The 21,366-nt window shown below is 47.1% G+C and overlaps 1 protein-coding gene across 3 annotated transcripts in view; it reads right to left on the bottom strand.

Moving 5' to 3' along the window:
- The window catches only part of trrap (transformation/transcription domain-associated protein), a 101,227-nt gene that overhangs the window by 22,057 nt on the left and 57,804 nt on the right, over positions 1-21,366 (bottom strand). For all 3 annotated transcript variants that reach the window (XM_088936654.1, XM_088936652.1, XM_088936653.1), the window contains 9 exons: positions 19,205-19,396; positions 15,175-15,370; positions 14,106-14,371; positions 12,987-13,087; positions 7,033-7,234; positions 5,845-6,006; positions 2,198-2,288; positions 1,654-1,853; positions 528-789 (listed from right to left, as the gene is read on the bottom strand). In XM_088936654.1, the coding sequence (XP_088792780.1) occupies positions 528-789; positions 1,654-1,853; positions 2,198-2,288; positions 5,845-6,006; positions 7,033-7,234; positions 12,987-13,087; positions 14,106-14,371; positions 15,175-15,370; positions 19,205-19,396 (1,672 nt within the window). The remainder of the gene's footprint in view (positions 1-527; positions 790-1,653; positions 1,854-2,197; positions 2,289-5,844; positions 6,007-7,032; positions 7,235-12,986; positions 13,088-14,105; positions 14,372-15,174; positions 15,371-19,204; positions 19,397-21,366) is intronic.

Raw genomic sequence — 21,366 nt, forward strand, 5'->3', positions numbered from 1 at the left:
TGCTAAAAGAAAAAGTCTCAGTGGCGGCAGCGATTATACTGTTCCTTCCCTGCTACCAGCACAAGATAAAAATAGCACTGCTCTCAGCGTGGCAACACCAAGAGCCCATACCCTCCTACACCCCCCCTCCTTGCCGCAACAAGAAACTGGATAAATATCAAATTAAATTGCACCGCTGTAACACCGCAAGTGCTGCAAACCTATAGATTTCTGTACTTCTACTATAGTGTGCATAACACATAATTGGAGATGTAAGGCACCAACAGATATTAAAAAAAACTGAAGAAATTCAGTAAATATTTAAAAGCTTCACTTATTAATAATGCCACTTCTGCGTTTAGCCAAAACTTCATTATCTCTGCAAATTGTAGTTTATGTCTAGAGATGCAGGCACACCGTAATCCTTATTGTACACGAGCACTTATTTCAGCAACGCACAAAGCTGCCCATTGCTGTCAAGGACAGACGGATCCCTTCTGGTTCTGCAGCTGTGGAGAAAGAACAACGCCGGGGAGCTCTGGACCCACCTGTGGTGAACTGGCCCTTCATCTTCTGGAAGACAGGGTCCTGCGCGGTGGCCTGCGCGCGGCGGGCCAGCGACTCGGAGGCGGCGCTGGAGAACATGGTGGACACGTTGGAGACGTTCTCCAGCCCCACGCCGAAGGTGCTCACCAGCTTCTTGACGAAGTTGAGCGTGTGCGGCGTGATCTTGGCGTCCGACACCGCGCCGCTCTTCTCGAACGCCACCGAGTAGCACTTGGCCAGACCCTGCTGGAGCTGCCGGAGCACCTGGGAGCGCGAGAGTGCGGGAGTGAGAGGTGCTGTACACAGCACTGCCGAGAGACGAGTGTTGTAGAGCACACGCACGGGCGGCTGCAATTAGAGAAGATTTCAGCACGGCACAGTGATGCCATATGCAACATCCAGGTGATTCAGTGTTTTTACTTCAGCTGCTCTCAGACGAGTCTTCTGTACAGAGCTCTTTGTGGCTTCTGTTTGTGGGATGTTGCCAATCTAAACATCTGAAACTGGATGATGCTTCCGTAGGCATCTTCTGCCTAGATGGTGGTGCCTGTCATGCTACAGGGTACAACGACAGCCACAGCAGGATCTGACAGTCCCCCTACTCTGTGCTCCACTCCAGAGCTAAAAAACCCCAGGATGGAGAAAACACTCCAGAGAAGTCTACCCCCCCGCCTCCACACACAGTCAATCACTGCCAGGCGTTTTGTGGGGTAAACCAGTGCTTATCTAGGCAGCATCTGCAGGTGTCACGCACTGCGCTAAACAGCCGTCTCTTCATGTGGCACCGGGAACCTTCCCACACCTGCCATACTAATCAATCCTTCTGATCCGAAACCAGACAGGCTGCTAACTAGAAGTCATGCAAAACTAGAAGTCATTTTTTAACACTAAAGCAGTGAACAGTTTTTTTCCCCAACTTTGAGTGTCCTCCTCTGTACACTCCTGCCTAACGCTTAGCCTAACCCTCCTCCTGGCAGCAACGGATCACGTTGAGGGATTCTGAGATGCTGGTGCATTAACCTCGGCCATCCTTGGCCTGCAACCCACGCAATTTGAAATAAAGAGGCCAATTTGTAGGCTGAATGGGTTAAGAACTGTGAGGCACTGCGGCACCCGGCGGCGAATCACCTCCTCGTGCCAGTTCTCCCGGAACCAGACCATCTGGTCCACGATGCCCTCCAGCGACGACAGCAGGGTGGGGTGGAGCTCGCGCTGCATGTGCATGATGCGGCTGCAGCGCCACATGGGGGCGGTGGCGCGGATGGGCCCGGGGTCGGAGGCGGAGTGCGGCTGGGCCCCCACCGAGCTGGGCTGCTGCTGGCCCGAGTCTGGACAGAGAGGGGGAGGGGGGCATAGGTCAGGGCGGCTGCCAGAGTGAAGGAAACAGCTGCAAGGTGGGGATTAACGGGTACCTGGGCGAGAAATGCAGTTCAGACTGGCACCTGTCAGAGAGCTCGTTCAGTGCGTTTCGTTGAAATGCACTTGAACACAAAAGCAAGCAGGCTGTAGCCTGTATGTCTAGCCTGATCACGTGTTGGCTCTGCTGCAGAAATGCCAATGCAGTTATCAGAAAGCAGCAGAGGCGCTGCCCCTGGCGGACACTGCGGCCCTCTGCATGACCCCCGGTCCTGGATGTGCTCGTGCCCCAGCCTGGCCCGGCCTGCACACTCACCGCTTTTGTACCGCTCCCTTTGCTCGATCTTCAGCGTCAGGTACAGGGTGCGGATGGGGAAGTACACGGCCTGCGGGTACACGCGCCCCACCTGGCACACAAACACAGGTATTTGACATTTGACACACGCGCCGAGGCAGACAACAGGGCAGTGGCTCAGTTTTCAAGGGCAAGGGATCAATTTGACGCCCCCAAACCTCGGCTCTGTCAGGCTCATTCGCAACAAGGTGTTAAGTCATAAGAAAAAATATCTAAAAGCATAACCATCATTTTAGCTGTCATTACGTTTGTGGATACAGCCTTATAACTTCACGATATTCTACAAGAATAAATGCAATCTTCAGAATCCCTCCACGAGCAGGGTAACAGGTGACAAGGTCACTGATGAGGAAAGCTGGAGTATCATTTAATAGATGCTTTAATGAGGCAGAACCAAATGAGAATCTCCACTGCAGGCTTGAGACTGATTTCACCAGCAGGAAAATCAAGATCAAGTTGGGCGAGAATGCTTTTAACTTAAGGCTGATTATCACAGGTATTGAACATTAACACAGAACACAGCTTTGAGTATTCGTAAGACAAGGCAATTCTAAAAGAGGCAGGGTGAACAGAGAAAGGTTTGACTCTCAAGCACAGATGGTTCTTCAAATGTAAGACAGTATTGCTGAAATGGAAAGGGAACTTTTCAGAAAAGAAAGTATCTCACTGACAAGCCCAGAAATAAACACAGATGTTTGAGGTTCAATATAAACTAATGTTTCAGTTTCAGTCTTTCAATATTTAATACTTCTGACAACCCGTCCCATTTTTCCGACCCACACAGGTTCAGTCGGTGGCGAGAACAACAGATGTCCTCTGTCACAGACGCTGTCTGTCTGTCACCTGTCAGGAAGATCAAACTGGCTGCAGACATGCAGAAACATTAAAAAAATCCGAAAGAACAAGACAAGAGGGGAAAAGGAAAGGCAGCGAGCTCTTGCTATTACAGTCACACAAACCAGATGACGATTTTAATCACGGGGATAATTCGTCTCGTCTCCAGAGCTATCCATTACACTACACAGTCGGAATCACGGCTCGCAGGACTTCATAATGAACCAGCTCACTGAGCCCTCTCGCAGGCTAATTGGTTCTGCCTCCTGGTTGCTGCTGACTTAGATAAACCTGTCAGCTCGGAGATCAGAGAGCAGACGAATGCAGCGCTGAGACCCCGGCGAGGTCGAGTCCAGCCAGGGCAGCCACAGTCGGCGGCCGGCACAGCTTCTACATGATCAGACGCCTCATTTGTCTTCTTGCTTTTCCTCTCTTTTTTCCTTTTAAAATTCCAGTCGCGACAAATGGCGATTTCTTTTCAAAGTCATCAGCTGCAAATCAACATGGCTAAGACACTCTGCTGGGAACTGCTGTAGGGAGAGGTGCATAAGGAACTCCATGCACTGTCATGGTCTGCTGCTTCTTCTAGTCCATGGTCAGAGTTAGGAAATGGACAGGGAAGGGACTGCCAAGGAGCCCAGGGTAACTCTGAACAACCCAACATGAGGAAACACATGGCCAGTTGCTGAACACTGCCAGTGATTTCACCAGGTCTGACAGCTCATCCTTCAACACAAGCCTCTAAGCACAGACCTACAGACGGATTTAAATAGTTCACAGACTGCCTTCATGGATAAATCACAAGATCAGGGCTAATTCCCCAATCATGTGAATTTGTCAATTACAAATCAACTGATTGATCAATCATACCCAGACAGCCTCACCATGGACCGACCACACAATGTCATGAACAAGCCTTTGCCCTGTGTAAAGACAGTGAAGCCCCACGATTACTGTATACAAGTTTAAGCTTGACTGTTTTGGAGGAGGTCAGTGCTTTTTCATGTCTGATGAATCAAAGAGAATGATGTCAGCTTTTTATTACCATACCTGAAGAAGAATAGATGCAAATAATGTGATGTATATTTGGACCTATTAGAAAAAGAAAGTTGAGTAAAATAATGATTTGGCAGAAATCTGCTCAACTTAGAGAAAAATGCCCTGTCAACTCAGAGGCAGAAGCTTAGAAAATTAAGAGAATATGTGATGACTTCTTGAGGAGATTAGCCTACCTTCCTCATGACTGATGTCTGCTGAGTTACCAGTCAGCTAACATACTGTTACAAGTGCTGGCCTGCGAGGAAAAATTTCTACTGCACAAAACTGCAGATGGAGGCAGAATGGGAGGACACGATGAATGAGAAGTCAGGGAGGGACAGAAAGAAGCGATGATACTAATGTGACCCCCTCCCCACTGCCACCTCCCTCACTAAGAGTCGGTAAAGAGCGTGCATGCCAGTAGGCACCAGGGCATCAAGAAGGACAGCTAATTACAACCCCCGGTTTCTTATTTCAACATAATTCTGGAGGCAGCACAATGTGAGAACGCCCAGATAGCGTTTAAAGGAGATAAACAGTAATACAAGGGGAGGCAAGAGGCCTAATGACACCAGCGAGGTCTTGAAACAGGCCGCAGCTCTTCTCAGGTCTCGATGCAGAGCTGAGCGCCAGCCCATTAGACAGAAACCCGATGCCAACTAGGTGCTGATAGGAAAATGAAGAATAGCCCACGATGGCAAAAAGACACAACCCCCCCCACAAGCGAAAGGCAACTTTCACTGCTCTCCAGAGGACAAGCTGAATGGGCGCTAATGCACCAGTTTTGGCTGTAAAGTGTCCCTTTCTCAGCCCATTAGTGGAGAAGCAAGTGTAATCTTGATAGAAGTGATGACTTTTGAAACAGGAAGGAGGCGTGTCTCCTCCACTTACACCTCACCTTGCTGCTGTCTGACAGCGCCCCCTAGCCTCATCTGCACTAACATTTACAGCCTTTCTGATGAGGCTGAGGCGAGCTATCAAGAACTGCCATTGCACAGAGATCTTGACAATCCTTCATGCAGAACCAAGGGGGAAAAAAAACTGGTGACAACAAACACTGCATTGGATACAGTGGATTACAAAAATATATGCAGAAGCTATTTGTTTTCCTTTATTTGGGATGTTATTGTAGGAGAAAAAGAATAAAACAATTAAAATGTCAGTGGGGAAAAAAACAAAGATGTAAGATTTCCAGATAAAACAAGGATCTAATTAGTGTGTTTGTGCTGGGCTGAAGGTGAGGGGGAGCTCCTCCCTCACACTGCTGCGCTTCTTGAGAGCCCCTCACAAACAGACTCAATCATTTCTGGGAAGAAGAGAAAGGCCCATGTGGCTTCCTGCTCTTTGAAGTTCAAGTGCTTTAAATTACCCAGAAATAATACGCTATTAAGAAATGTGAATTAATCCCCAGTTTAATTACAAGTTCTATTCCAGTGGCAGGCAGTTGTTTGGTATTAAGTGTAAAAAAAAAGCTTTCTAGGGAAGAAAGAAAATAGAACTGCCATCAGTGAAAATGAAAACTCATCTGAACGCTTAATTGGATAAATGGAATTTGCCGTACAGAGGCTTCCTGGAGAATCAGTGCAGAGCATTAATCTTGATTAGGCGCAGCCTCACACGACAGACAGACCGACGCGCACAAACACCTAAATGAAGCGATGAGCAGACGCTGAAACCAGTGAGCGAGCCGAGGGGAGGGAGAGGGTCTGCGCAGGCCGGCAGGAGTCGGCTCTCACCTGGCTGATGAGGTTGAGCAGCGGCTTGCCCTCGGAGCCCACCAAGCAGGTGAGGAGCTGGGGGATCCAGGCCAGCCACTGGATGGGGGGAACCCCGATACAGTACTTATCCACTGCGTCTGCGAGCGTGTTCTTGTCATCGAAGCTGAGCAGCCACAGGACCTGCAGCACAGACAGGGAACAGACAAAATAAAACGTTAAAAAAGTAAGGAGGGGGGAAGATTTTCTAAAAATGAAAAAGCCTAGAATTCTTCCAAGCTGTGGGAGAAAAGAAGTGTAAAAATCGCAGCAGAAAAACCAGCTACTGCCACACAAGTTAATAAACTCATGGCTGCTGAAGCAGTTTTCATTCCACCTCTGGGATTCACAGGCTAAGGTAGGTCTTCAATCTGTCTCTCCCTCTCGTTGTTGGCAGCTGAACCGCGTCCCAGGATGAAAGAAGAGTTTACTTGTGTGCTCCGCTAATGCTTTATGACTCAGGCTTTGGATGGCAAACAAACTCTTTGTTCAAAGACAGATAAAAGAGATGGGCAAACCAGGCTGATGTGGAGAGAGACAAGCAGAGATGTCAAAACTTTTCTCTTCCCTATTGTCATCTGTCTGCAAATTGTTGAACAACTTTGTGGGCTTGTTTCAGTTCTAAGAAACCATAGAGCTCTATTGCTTAATGTTACAACTGATTCAACCTCTAAATACATGCAAGAAGAACTGAGCGTTTCTGAGCACCAGGTCTGGAGACAATTACAGCTTCCTCGCACTGCAGGCTGAAGAGACCAAAACTTTGCATTTGTGCCTCAGTCTTCCCACAGGTTACCCCGAATTCCCAGCACTTGTGTGCGAGAAAGGCTGGTGACCTTTTATTTCGAAAAGGTAAATCCTGCTGGCTGTATTCCTAGTTTTTGTCATGAGGTCATCCCAAAAGGCACTCCCTGCTTCTGAACGTTGCGTCTCAAAGCGTGCAACACACACTCAGAGCTGCGTTGTTCTTCCTAAGGGTGTTTTTATTGGTTTTGTAAGGCTGGCCTCTCCAGGATAAAGGTGGGAATGAGCCATTTATGCTCCTGTGACAAGTGCATCTGCAGAGTCCCGTGTTATTTCATGTTACAAGCTCCACAGGGCCTGACTAAGCTCACAAGCACTGGTGATGCGCCTTGTCTCAAGCAATCGTGAAGAGAGGCAAGGCCTTACTTTGGCCAGGTATTTGCGGGACTTGCTCTCGTTCTGGTGGCGGCAAGCGTGCAGGTAGCAGGTGATGGCAGACACGCCCAGGTGCAGCTGCCGGTCCTTGACGAAGATGTTCTCCAGGTAGTCGCCCCACATGGCCCAGGCCTTGACCAGGACATCGTGCATCTGCACTGCGGCCGAGAAAGCCTTGTTCGCCTCCTCTGACCTGCAGGGTGCACAGAAGTGAAGGGTCAGCAGAAAGTTTGATGGAAATGTGTGGGAGATCGGCACAGTGTATCATCAGGTTTCCCATTGTATTCCCATATATTGTAGCTTAGATAGTGCATTTTACTTGTTACATTCTCATGCTTTACGTTTCTCTGTGCTGTACTTGCTTTTGACAATTATACAGTGCTCTGCTGCACATTTATCTATATTTACCACAATATACAACAGAAAACATTTATAAAAAGCAAAGCCTCCCGTGTGTCATTTGTACTGTCTCTCAACCAGTCTCCAGTCTGGTCTTCTACTAGTCTCTCACTGCCCACGCACTAAAAGAAATGTGCTATTGTATTACACTGCGCTGCAGAAAACCTTGAATCAAGTTTAGCAGTTAGAAGGGTGTCGGAGTCATTAATTTGAAGGTGAAAACTTCCATGCGGATTTTCACTATCGTACTCTCCTTTCTGAAGTTCATTATAAAAATTAAAATACAGAATCCAGAAGCAGATAAAAGCGTCAGTGCAGGAGCCCTTAATTTCCATTTCACACCAAAGATAACAGGTGCACTTCAAATGCTTCAGTGACATATAAAGAAAGTGAAACTTGCTAGAAAGGAACAGGTTTTTGACAGTGTGATGGTAAAAAAATCTGCAGTTCTATTAAAAAAAAAGGCAGCGGCTGTAGTGTTGATCATTCTGCTTCAAGTAACTGAATCCTCTCAAATCTCCACCCATAAGCACAGGGCACTTCATCTCCCAGAAGCTTCACCCTGGTTAAGGCTGGGCAGCTTCTGGGCAGCCAGTCGAATTCTGAATGTCTTCAATGTTTTGGAGAGTTGCCAGTACTAATAAACCAGAGTCTAAGCAATCCAGTCCATACTGAAAATAAACTCATTCACCCTCTTCTTTCTAGTTGCCAGTGCTCCCACAGAACTGCAATGTAAAATATAACTAAATGTTTCCCTAAACCCTGTCACAGGTCTTGGAATCATCAACAATTCTACTTTCATGGAAATAAACATGGGCATGATTCTAGCACGACTGGAGGTAGGTTTGAATGTGCAAATACCTCAAAAAGAAAAATTCTGGTGGTGGTTATGTATCCCCATACAGTGCGAGTGCAATCAATGCATCCTCTGACAAACCAAAATGCTGCAGCTATACAGGCCATTTCCTCAAGCAGTCGTGATAATTTAAATATACTTTATCATTACATAAGATTTATAAAAAGCAATTATAATTATTTATAAAGTGCCTTTCCAAACCCAAGTAATGATGTAATGATAAAATATATTTTAAAATAAAATAAAGAACACACGACCAATTATAAGAATCGGATATAGGTCTCGAAGTCGCAGGCATTCCGTAACAATGGAGCAGCGACAGAAACAGCATGGTCACGAGCAGGGCTTATAGTTCTCAGGATGGTGATCTGACCGGAGCCACCGGGAGGGAGTGCACACATGGAGGAGTCCAGAGATGAGTGATGGACCCGCACTTGGTTGGGAAGGCAGCAGTGAAAGAGTCTAAACCCAGGAGGGCGCTGGCCCGGCGATGCTCCTGCAGAGGAGCAAGCAGCCAGCTGTCCCCGACACGCTCCCCCTGGAGGCAGGAGCAGAAATTTACGTCTCCGCCGCCCAGCTCGGCCCTCCCCGAAGTCCGATTATGCTGTTTATATTCACGCAGTGTGAAAAGGTAATGATTACATTAAGCACTGCTGAGGTTAGGAAAAGTTCTGCTGATACTGAGATTTCACAAATTACTATTGAGTTAATTATTCTTTCTATACACATTTAATAACCCTCCTCTTCCCTGGAGGGCTGCAACAGTTTAAAAGAATTATGAAGTGAATTCAGCGCTGGCAAGCTCCAGCCCACAGGTCCTGCTGGCTGGCAGGCGCTCCACCGGTTCGAGAACAGAGAGCGTTCAGGGACAAAGTGAGCCCAGTGGATGTCTCCAGAATGAACCGGAGGCCACAGTAAAGACACTGAAGAGCATGGTTTTAAAACCATGAGGCCACTCTCCTTTACCCAAAGGGTTGTGGGGATATGGAACCAGCTCCCCAGTCATGCTGTTGAAAAAAACAGATCCTCCAATCAGGAGGAAAAGGAGGCAATTCTTTCATGCAAAAGGTTGTAGGAGAGTAGAACAAGCTACCGAGACACATGGCTGAAGCCAGTGTATTCATTCAAGAAACAGCTGGATGAGATTCTTAGGCCAATTAATGACCTAACGGGCTCGAGGGGCAGAATTACACCTTTCTTATGCTCTAGAATTCCACTGGCGCCGGCCTGGAGCCTTAAAAGCCTCAAGTTTCCAAGTGTCCTTCAGTGCTTCAGAAGAAAGAACTCACAGAGGCAGAAGAGTTTCTGTGAGGTGGAACATTCTCATTGAATGAGATACTAGTGAAGGTTGACCCACCATTTTCCAAAAGCAAGCAGGGTTGTGAAATTCAATATCTACATTCAGTTCATGCTCGGGAAAAACGTTAAATCAGGAGTGGGTTCCTCGAAACTACAGAATCAGTGGCAAATCAACTCTTCACAGGAGCGGATTAACTCCGTTCACAGGAATTCCCATCACCTGGCTCTGTCCCTGCAGCCAAAGCCTGTGCATTTAGCAGGGACAGTGGCAGGAGCAGGACTAGTGAAAAGTCGAGACTTGGTGTATCAGGTGTGACGGACCGTAGGAAGTAATTCTTTGCCATTTTCTTTGCCAAAAATGATTCCTAGGAGGGCAGAAGCCATTTAATTGGAAATTATGGTTTAATAACTGTTGACCTTGACCACACAGGGAAGCTGCAGCAACAGCTGGAGCTCAGAGGAAGTCTGCCAAAGGCTCCGCCGTGTGTCGGCTGAGGCTGGGCCGGTCGTACCTCAGAGACAGCCACACCAGGGCACACGGTCAGCAGCTATTACATAGACAGCGCTGCTGCTGCAGAGGGAAAGACTCCAAGCCTGATGTCCAGCCCCAGCGCAGCCTCTGGGATACACTTCAACACGGACACAACACTGCTCCGCTAGTTACAGTGCAATAATGCTGTAACAACCTTGTAACTGTGCAGCAATTATGTTTTGAAATACATATATTGCATGTATACTGAAATTGTAACTGCATTATGTAAATACCTTAGCAATGTGTAATTACAGAACACGCAGTAAAAGTTTAATACTTCAAACTAAAGTTTGGATGTGTACTTACATTTTGAATTATTGCTGCTATTGCAGTGGAGCTACAATATTCAATAAACATTGTTGCACATAATCCTGTAACCAAAGCAGTAATTCACACTGCTCAAACAAAATGTACTTTACTGCAGCATGCCATTCTAGGCAATAGGTAATTTACATTTTATTAATTCATATGTAATATTATTATTAATAACAATACATGTTATTAATTCATATGTAAATACTTGTATGTCAAAGATTAAATACCAAGCAATTAAAATGTAATTAAAGAGCCAACAATGTAATTAACACATCTGTAATTTGACTCAAGTTGTTTAATTGTCACACAGACAGAACTGAGTTCTGAAAACACGTCCACATCTCGGATGCATGCGCTGCTGTATAGGACCTGTACAAGAACCCCAAAATACTTTTATCTCAGGGGATGCTGATCTAAAAAGAGCAATACCCCTTACAATTCATAAGAGAGCAAGCATTCAGCACCATACGATTTCATTTTGTCAAAGGTGAGCATGGACTGTGAGAATTCTCACAATTCAATTCTCCCTAACAGGCAGAAGTGTCTTCTGACTCTGGGAGCCGAACAGTTTCACAGCTAGAAGCCACTGGCTCACTCTTGCTTGACGATACCCTGCCCAGGCCAAAACTATCAACTCTGCGTCAATAAGGTGCAAATTAAATGGTGTGAATGAGCCGACCACCGCAGCAAGCTGTAAATTGCTAATCAATTGGAAATCTGTTCAGCACAGATTACTTAAAGATTTTAGCAAAGTGTATCTGGGAACGGAGGTGGGGGAGGAGAAGGGGGCGGGGGTGCAAGTTGGTGAAATCACCTAGGGGGAAAAATTAAATCACAGTTTTAGAGATGCGAAAGGAACGTGTTCCGGCACATGAGGTATCTGTCAATTCCAGGCAGCGCAGCAGCATGCAGCTGCTTTAACAACTTTGCTGTCAAAACCGCGAGTTATAAAATGCCCATTTGTCCCATTTTCCAAAAATGGCTTTAGGCATGCCTTCCACACAGCGCCTTCAGGTGTCACAGGCTGCAGAGCGCTGCAGATTACAGTGGCACCCGCCTGATGAACGACTTACTTTATTGCCACCTTCTATTTCAAACAGCAGGCTCCATCTCCCGTCTCGCGCTCCTGTGCCTGCCCTGTGACACGCTATCAATCTTCCTAAGAGAGACTGTGGCTCTGCCAGCTTGCATCCTGCTCACCCAACCCCACCCTGAAGTTGCCAGGGAGAGCTGGCACGGCCGCCGCCCCGACACTGTTCCCCAAGCCCACTACACCCGCACTCTGCTGCGCTAACTGCATTACTGCCAACAAACCGCTGCAACCCCAAATCACAGGTCTTACTGCTTGCATGCACGCCAAGACAGCGAACACAGTGGAGCGAAGAAACAGATCCGTGCCTTCTTCATTGTGCAACCATATGAACGCTCCTGCAGCAACTCCCCACAAGTGATAAAACAACAATCCACGCACCAAGATGGCTTTCGTGCTCAAAGCTTCAAAGGCATGCAGAGAAGTGATAAAGATTGATCTTCGATTGAGCTTTGCCCCAGACTTAAATTGTGAGTCCTATAGAAGTACTCTAATTATTAATCCCTTGTCACATCGATCATTACTGCTGAGCGGCTCTCGGTAAAGAATTCAAGCACAGTGTTACTGATCAATTGTCGGTGTCTGAAAAAAGAAGAAATGTTTCCTCTTTTAAATAAATGATTAATTAAGGGAGGTTGGGATTCACTTATCTTTAAAGTGTGCAGCTGTTTAAAATGCACTCAGGTGGAGCTGGAATTATTAAGATTCTGATTGTTTGGGAACAATGACTGCAGCCTAATTCCTCAGTGAAAGGTGTGGAAAAAAGAGATGACGATGGAGAGAAAGCTGCTCACAGCACAGGGAGGGGGTGCCGGGACGGCAAGGTCATGATCTCGCACTGAACAGCCGAGCTTCACCGCCTCTGCTCTGACAGGTTTCTGGCGCTGTATTCTGTAGTTGTGGAGCAAGTCTGCGTTTCCCTGCTCCCACACTGCCTGCCAGCGCACTGAGCGCAGAGGATGGAGCAGATCCACATGAAACCCCCGGTCGCTGATTACAGGAGGGTAAACGGGGACAAGCCTCGTTAAGAACCAAGCTGGCACACAGGATGCCAGGGTAAATGGCACAGAACGCAGATCCCGTATCCAAAGAGTTCTATAACAAGCATGTGCTTCGAGCGTCATCATGCTTGTTGGAAAAAACAGAACAAAAACAGCTGCCCGAAATGTTGCATGATGGCTCTCAAGCCAGGAGGACAAAACAAATCAAAAAGGCTTTTTGCTTTCCAGACGAAGTACAGAGCATCCTTTATCTGGATGATGCTTTTATCAGCAGGAACTTAAGAGTTTAAGAAAACAATGGTATACTCTATGGAAAGGCATATTCTCTAAACTCTCTCAAAATTCTCTAAAGAAAAGCTGCACAGTAGATTACTTTATCAAGTGATCTAACATGCTGCAGGATACTTGTCTCAGGAGGTTTCCTCACAGATGGAGCAGTAAACCTGGACTTACTTGTTAATCTGGGCAAGAAACATCCCCTTCAGGGCGTAGAACTCGGCCGTCATCTCCTTGGTGAAGTACTTGAGGTTGGTGGATTCAATGACCTCCAGGCCCTGCCAGGAGAGAAACAGTCAGGGAGGAGTTGCCCCACTCGGGAGAAGAGGGGGGTTGCTGAGTCTAGCCAGGGGCACCGACCCCCCCCCACTGCTCACACGTTAACACCCCAAGTTTATTGTTCAGGAACAGGACAAGCACTTTGTGATTTCTTCTGCCCTCTCCCTTCGTTTTCTTGTGCTGTTTAGCTATGCCTCTGATTTATGTTCTGGACTTCCTGAATTTTGGTTTTGTTTTGTACATTCATCTGGCAATACATCCAAAAATATATTCCTAGAATCAAAGGAGTGCGCACCACCTTCAAGTAACTCGCCAAGAGAGAGCAGGATTGCTCTGCAAAACTAGCCTCACTCTTAAATCTAGGATTATGGTGCTTGTTAAATTCAGGTAAAACCACATTAAAAAGTCCTTCCAAGCTCTTTTGTGAGCCTCCTTTCACAGTCCAGAGAGCAGTCTGATTAACCGACGCAGCTCAGACACACAGCAAGTCCTTAAACTGGTATTTGCTCTAACACAAATCACCTTTTCAATCTTATTAGCTCGACACATGAACATCGGCTCTTTTTTTCCCTCTCAGCTTTCTAAATACGGGCAATTTGGATTTGGAGCTGATCTGCAATGACAGGAGACAATTTCTAAAAGAAAAAAATGCTGTGTTTTGGTTTTTTGAAACATAAAACTCCAAAAAGCCAAAAAACTTTTAAAAAGCCAAAAATGATACGCACTGGGTGGTTAGCCTCACAGTAAATTAAAACCCATCCAGAACCGGGCCTGAGATGTGCAGCGCATGGAAAGAAGTTCTGATTTAATCTGGCACACTGTATCGTGAGATTAAGGCCTATAAACAGTGAAAATTTTGTTTTGCATACAAGGGAAGGTTTTTATTTTGCCTCCTAGCTTGCTAAAATGACTCAAGAGCCCCCATTTGGTTCGTTCCATAAAGCCACAGCTGCTCGTGGGCAATTCATGCTGCAGGTCCCGGGTCGGCGGACGAGGGGGGTCGCGTGTGCCCTGTACCTGCATGCACTCGTTCTTGCCCATGACGCCGGCCAGCTGCAGGTAGCACTTGACCTGCTGGCGGATCTTCTGGAAGCAGTCGACGATGGGCACGGTGGGGATGGTGTGGATGCGGCTCAGGATGTCCAGCGCCACGTTGACCAGGCCCTGCTTGCGCGCAATCTTGCCGTACTGGATGATGGCGGAGGCCGAGGCGTGGACTCCCAGCATGGCGTTGTTGGAGCTGGGGTCGTGCTGGGTGCTGTTCTCGTAGGCGGTCACGATGGCTGAAGGGGAACAGAAATGGCAAGTCGTGCACGGCTGGGAGAAGGCCGGAGTCTACCAGTGTCTCTCCACCTTTTCCCTCCCACAGAACACTTACATGAAGATAAAAACGTTGAGGCCCCTCCCTTCCCCACCTCCTAACATCACCAGCCCAAGCACATTCTCATCACCATAAACCAAACCTTTTTATGTTTAATTTGAGCTGGCCTCATACTGCTTAGTCACCTCATCCTGACAGGAACTGATGACAGCGATGGAGATCTAGCTCAGCTCCTCTCAGTTGTTCTCCATATTTTTGTTTTTTTTTAACAAGTCCCACCTGAACAGTTTTAGAGCCTGGCCTCTGACTCGTGTTTATACGCCACACGTGAAGCACGACACTTTGTTTATATATAGTAATTTTGTGGACTAACCAATCTAAATGCATTCATTTTTCTCATGCATGACCTTTTCCAAATTGGAGCGGCACACCAGTTAGACAGTCGAGAAAGGCTGCCGTATACGGTCGACTGCAAGGTGTGTGTCATTAGTCACGAAAAAATAAAGCCTAACCAACACACACAGGAGCGAGAACATCAAAAGGGGGGCCGAGGTCTGATGACACGAGCCTGGGTCTCCCTCCTTATCCCGACAGTAAAAACAGGACAATGCTGAAAAACAGCTTCACACAGCATGCCCATCAAGGCGCAGGGCCTCACGCTGGAGCTACAGCACCGCTCGCTGGGAGGAGGGGTGCCCAGGCTGGCGCACACAGGGACAGAGGGTGGCCCTGTCTGCTGCAGGACCACTGGCCGCTGGAGGGTACCTTGGTAGTGGTGCTGCCTCCACATGAAGATGCTGCTCCAGTGGGAGAGGTCGTCCGACACGATGGGCAGCCGGTTCCTCCAGGTCTTCACCACCGTCTTCATGTCGTGCAGGCTGGTGTTCCGACCCAGGTTGGTGGGCTGGAGCCCGGCGTTGATCTGGGCCGCTTCCTGCAGCTCAATGATCTGCTGGGCAGCCTGAACGAACAATAAAAAAAAAACGATCTTCAAACAGCTGTGCTCACACGCTGTAAGGGGAAAAGACGTCCTCTCTCCTCAGAGTCCGTGACCGGCCATACCTCTCCTCACTACAACACATAAGCACAACTGCACAGCAAGACATTTCTTCTTGAGTGTTACTAGTTAACACTGGGTGCAATGCAGGTTGAGGACCTGCTTGGAAATTACTTACTTGGATCATTTGGGATTGGTCTATCAAAAATGCCTGGACAACAAACTGTTTTTTAATTAGGAGTAGATAAAGGCAAGCCTGCTCTGTTAATATCCACTAAGTAGAAAACCAATGTTGTTCTCTTGTTGCAAATTACCTTAAAAGATTACAGCATAGTCCTCCATTCTATTAACATGCCATTAAATGTACTACTTTATCTGAAGACTAATCACCTGTGCAAACAAACATTAAAACCCAAGTTCAACTGCACCCCAACAAACGATTGTATGTACCCAAAAGTATCCAGCGCCTGACAGAAGATCCTGAGATACCCCGAGCCAACTCAAACCAGAGCTGCTCTTGCTTTTGAAAACCGATCAATCAGCCATTAGATGAAGCTTATCCAAGCTTTCAACCCACGCCTCTAACAGGTAGCAAGTCAGGAGGTCCAATACCGAGACCCGAGGAGTAATTACTGCTACTTCTCAGGCACACTTAACCTGAACGAGTCATGGGCACGCTGCGGTGAGCCAGGCAGAGGGGAGAGGAGAGATACAGAGCCTGACACCCGGCACCACACACTGTGCTCTGCAGCCGAAATGCTCTGAAATGAACTGTGACAGCCGGGCAGCCGAGAGGGAGAGAGAAGAGGGGAGCGCTGATAACGGCGTATTCAATTCTAATCCCTCACTTTCAAAGATAAATGTCCTAAATCAGGTCCACATTTAACAAATCAAATCTCTCGAAACAAAATAAATTAGGCAATATAATATTTTTCACAATTATCTGTAGCATCAGCTGATGCTACGTTATAACCTTCATTCTGTGCTCCCATTCATCATGTAAATTTAATTTTCTCACAGGTATTTAATCAAACAGTATCTGATGGAGAAAAGTAATTACCTTGGTTCTAAACTTATTGCTGTAACCCGCAGTCTCTTTCTGCCATCCCTGTCGTCTTTAATCGTTTATATTGGAACTCCTCGGCCTCCTTTATGAGACCAGGTGTTGTGAGGGAGAATCAGGGTCAAGGCAGGTGGTTGTTCCCAGTCCCCTGGCCTTGAGGACAGACCTCCATGGGGGACTGGATAAGTGGAATACAGTTAAGCTAATCAAAACGTCCAAACCTTTAGAACGTAATTTAGCACTATCTTAAATAAAGCCTTCCGAGTCAAGTATTAATGTGCAGATACTCTTCCCATATGATTTCTTTAACAGCCGAAAAGGGGGCTGTCTCCATTTTCACCTATCCAAAAGCAAAACTCGCATTCAAGTGATGAGATCGATATTGTCATCAAAGGACCAAAACACAGAGCAGAAAAATCAGAGATACATTCACTCTTCAAAGGGTTGGCAATTATTTAAGTAACGGATAATACCGTTTACAGTGTTCCAGAGTTAAGAGGGAGGAAATCAGATGTTCCTGGTTAAGCCTGGTCTTACTGTGGGTCCTTATCTCCAGGCAGTTCTGTGCCCACAAGCCTCTCCTGTCCCAACACTGACAGAGGTGACACCCTTCTCGACAGTCTGAGACTCTTAGAGCTTGCCCAACACGCACGACCGATTCACGCTTGCCAGCTGAACTCCCGATCTCTCCCCTTCGTCCCTCATTCTCCCTTTCAGGCTAGGCAGACATCGCTTAACCTCTGAGCAGGAAATGTGTGTCAGAACGTAGGTGGTAATGACGAAGTATGGCAATGCTTTTTCACATCATACATTTCCATGCTGAGCTAGCATCCTCCGCGCTTACCGACTGGGTCATGAAAGTATTACCTGCTTCTAGAGTAAATCCCTAGAAGCGCTGGCTTGCATGGCAGTACAGAACACATCCAGACAAGGTGGATGTGCTTCATGTCCTCCTTCCTCTGAAATTAATCACACCCTGCATATGGTGCATAATTATTCATTAGCACGACCCTACGTTCCGTGTCCAGCTGAGCAGGGATGGGATCATGTGAACAGGAGGGTTTTGAGAAGGTGGTAGCTAGGGCTGCCAATCTCCGAAATCTTTCTACTGTAAATTTTGGAAAACGGCAATGTATGCATGTAGAGAGCACACGGACGTAAGTACATTTATAATACATGTTTCTCTAATAATTATGCACGAGTCCAGGGTGTCTCTTGCATTTAAACCGAACCAAGACCAACAGCTCTCGGGTGCTTTGCCAAAGTGGTCCTGCGGCACTGTGGCACAGAGGATAGCAGTGCAGCACGCGGGGAGTGAACATCGAGTCAGAAGCCCGCTATTCTGCAGAGGCAGGTTACATTGATGGCTCAGTTGTCAGACTCTCAGTCCCCTGTGCTGACAAAGAATTTTAATAAAAGGTTTCTATTGAAAGGAACAATGCCTTGTTCACCGTTATGCCTCAGATTGTTGCTAAAGCAGAGAAGTGAATTAAGTCACTGCACGTAGAGAGATTCCTAGCCTTCTAGCAAATTGTGTAGCAAATTACCTTTCACACAAACACACATGCATGTTAGACAAACATTTTTATATTTACATTAAATCTAAATTTACATTATATTACATTCTTAAAGGTAATAAACTAAGCTAATTATTTCACACCGGCTGTGCAGATTAGAATACCCAGACTGCATAAACAACGGCTTTGTTTTTCTGTCCAGGAAAGAAAATTTGATTAGCTATCTTATCTTACTTTATTTTTAAAACGTAGACTTGCCAATTATTTTTTAGTTATACTCGCATGATTGATTTCAGGTCTCGGCTCGCTGCTACCAACGCCACAACAGCACATGGGGGAAAGTGAGGAAGTGTACGCAGACCCCGCCCACCTTGAGCCACTCCCCTTTTAATATGTCACAGGCAGGACCGCCCCCTGCTGGAGGGGCTACACTGATTGGTGTAAGGGAGTGTCCCTCACCGACAACACCGCGAGCCTACGTGTGCAGCAAGTCACTAGGGTCGCTGAGACCCCAGAGAGCCCTGGCTAACCAATCCCACCCTTATCTAGCTGTGCACCGTGCTGTCAGTCAGCCGGTGACGATCACAAAGCTCAATCAGCACTCAGGCCAGCACTTCCATGGGTTGGCCACACAGAAAGGCCCTTTTGAATAAACGAGCTTTAGGTGAAGCACCCGAATCAAAGCATGAATTCCAGTTTCCTGCCAATTCTCAGTTCAGCTCCAGCACTGAGAGGGAGATGATGCACCAGTTCCAGGTAACTCACAGCCAAGCACTTCCAGACGCTGGAGGTTGTACTGGAAACCGTTACAGGCCGCCGTTTCACGTGTTGTGACACTGAACCATAATCCCAAAAGCACATCGTAATTTTATCTCCTTCTGATAAAAAACAACCTAATATAACAGCGTATCTGGAATTGAATGAGACTATAGAAGCGATAAAAGCATTAACAGTCATTGCCACAAACTCATGTACCCTCTAAATTGGATAATAAGATGAACTCCCAGGAAGAACACCTGCACAAAACCATTGAAACCAGTACAGAACCGTGTGAAGGAAATGTATGCGGTGGACTGTCAGCATACATAATTCCTCTGTTCCTGTAACTAAGCATGTTCGAATAGGAGTGTTCCTTATGCCGGAGCGTTTCGGTGTCTGTGCCCCAGTCGGAGGTGCACCGTCACCGCTCCTGTGCGTCTGCGCGGACGAAGCCCTCACCTGCAGCAGAGGCGTGTGCACGTGTGAGACGATGTGGGGCAGCCTCCTCCACTCGCGGATGGCCAGGCTGCTGGCCATCTCCACCAGCCTCTCGATGAAGTTGAGCTGCTGCTCCTCGGGATGACAGATGGCCAGGTAGCCGCGGTGCATGTTCACCTTCCAGGCCATCTCTTTGGGACAGCTCAGCTCCACCTGGCAGAGAGAGACAGGAGCTCCGTTTGACCATCTACAATTAACATAAAGGCTGATAAACCCCCTTAAAGGACAGAGCTGGATCTACACCCATTTACAGACAGGGTTTCACATGCCTGTGCAACAAAATTAACCATCACAAAAGCATTGGGGAGTCAAGTTTGCAACCTGCACTCCTCCTTGTGTTAGGATCTCATTCACTCCTCCGCAATATTCTGACATATAGAAGAATTATCTAATGAAAAACATTAAGGCACAACTAAACAGTATGCACATATAAAAAAAATGAGCATTGGTTATATTTTAATAACATTTTCTATTTTAGAACCCTTCCTCAAGATGCGATGCGATGTAATTAAGAATTGCTCCAGGGGCTTACATAACATTACTAAACACCCATGAAAATGTAACGCAGGGCACAACAGATCTCATCAGGCACAGAGAACTGGAACAGCTCTCCGCACATCTGATTTAACTTCCTGCTAGTAACCCCAAGGCTGTGGGCTTGTGATCCGCTGAACTGGCATTGTGATCACAGCCTGCGCTGCCGTGTTATCCATGCCGCACAGTGTAGCTCGCCTCTCAGCACGGCACTCTATTAGAGTCCACTAGCTGGCCCACAGTCCATTCGTACACCAGTGTGTACAACTGGCTAAAACAGACCAACAGAATTCAGAATGAAGGGGGGGGAATCCAAAATCAACAGCAAAGGGCTTTTAGGCTTGTAAAATATATTAAAAGCCCTAGCAGTTTACTGCTGCATGTTCTCAAAAGGGGCCCCCCTTGTGCAGAATCATCATAAATGAAGCCATGATCTAGTTTTAAGAGCTTAGAGACAGAAAGGGCATAATAGTTGATGTTTTCTATGGAAAAAAAGTAACATATAGAAACTTAAGATTAAAGACTCTAGAAGCTCTAATTAAAGCTCTAGAAATGAGTGTTCAAATCTGGGCACCATGGTTTAGACCTCAAGACTGTATCTGGTGGCGCCAGGCATAAAAGTGGACATGAGTTAAGCCTGCAAGAGCTTGCCACCGTGTGTAGGAAAGACATGTAGGGGCTTGACTACACTCCAGGATCTGTTCTTCTCAGAATTTATCAGCACCTCGTTTCAGGAGGACTGCACCTCCTGCTGTCTCGCCTGCGCCCTCGCTGTCGCCTCCGCCGCGAACGAGAGTCACCGCAGGCCGCCCCCGGGCCTGTCAGCCCTGATCAATTCCGCCTGTATCAGACTGCCGAGGCCTTGAAACCAACGCTCCCATTCTCTGCACCACAGCTCCCCAGTGCCAGGCAGCGGGTCTCTGATAAATCACTCCCCACGCAGATGTTTAAGCAATTATTCAAGGACAGATCCGTAAATATGACACAGTAAGCGAAGGGGGAACGACAGCGGTGGACAATTTAATTAAGTGTCACCTGAGGACAGAGTCCCCTTGAACAACAGCTCAGCAGCAACGGCACATCTGTTACATCCAGGAGCTATTCTGTCTTGACAGCGTCGTAACTGGACGCCTCGATAAAGCTGGGAACCAGAAAAGCAACAGCAGCCAAGGGGGTCAGGAGGAGGACAGGACCGGGAAGGCAGCTGAGGAAGAAGGCTTACCTCAATCAACACGAGAAGAGGAGGAGTTTGACTTTTTCTCCCTCCTGCATTTGAAGGATCTCTTTTCTTTATTGTGGATTTACTTTAGGTACCAGGTAGCAGACAAAAAATGGAAACATCAATGGAAAGTCACTTAATGTGGCTGTTGGGCCACCATGTGCAGCCAGTACGGCCAGTATGTGCCGGATGAGAGAGTCTACTGCCGTTAGCAATTCTGCAGGAGGGATGCAGCACCATTTCTCCACAAATGCCTGACAGAAAGGTCCAGGAGACGGGAAACGCCATCATGGAATATTCCTAGTAACACTCAATAGGGTTCAGATCTGGTGATGCAGAAGGCCATGACATACGGATAACATCAGTGCCG

The sequence above is a fragment of the Atractosteus spatula genome, chromosome 18 (genome assembly GCF_055471065.1).
Source record: "Atractosteus spatula isolate fAtrSpa1 chromosome 18, fAtrSpa1.hap1, whole genome shotgun sequence".
Lineage (NCBI taxonomy): Eukaryota > Metazoa > Chordata > Actinopteri > Semionotiformes > Lepisosteidae > Atractosteus > Atractosteus spatula.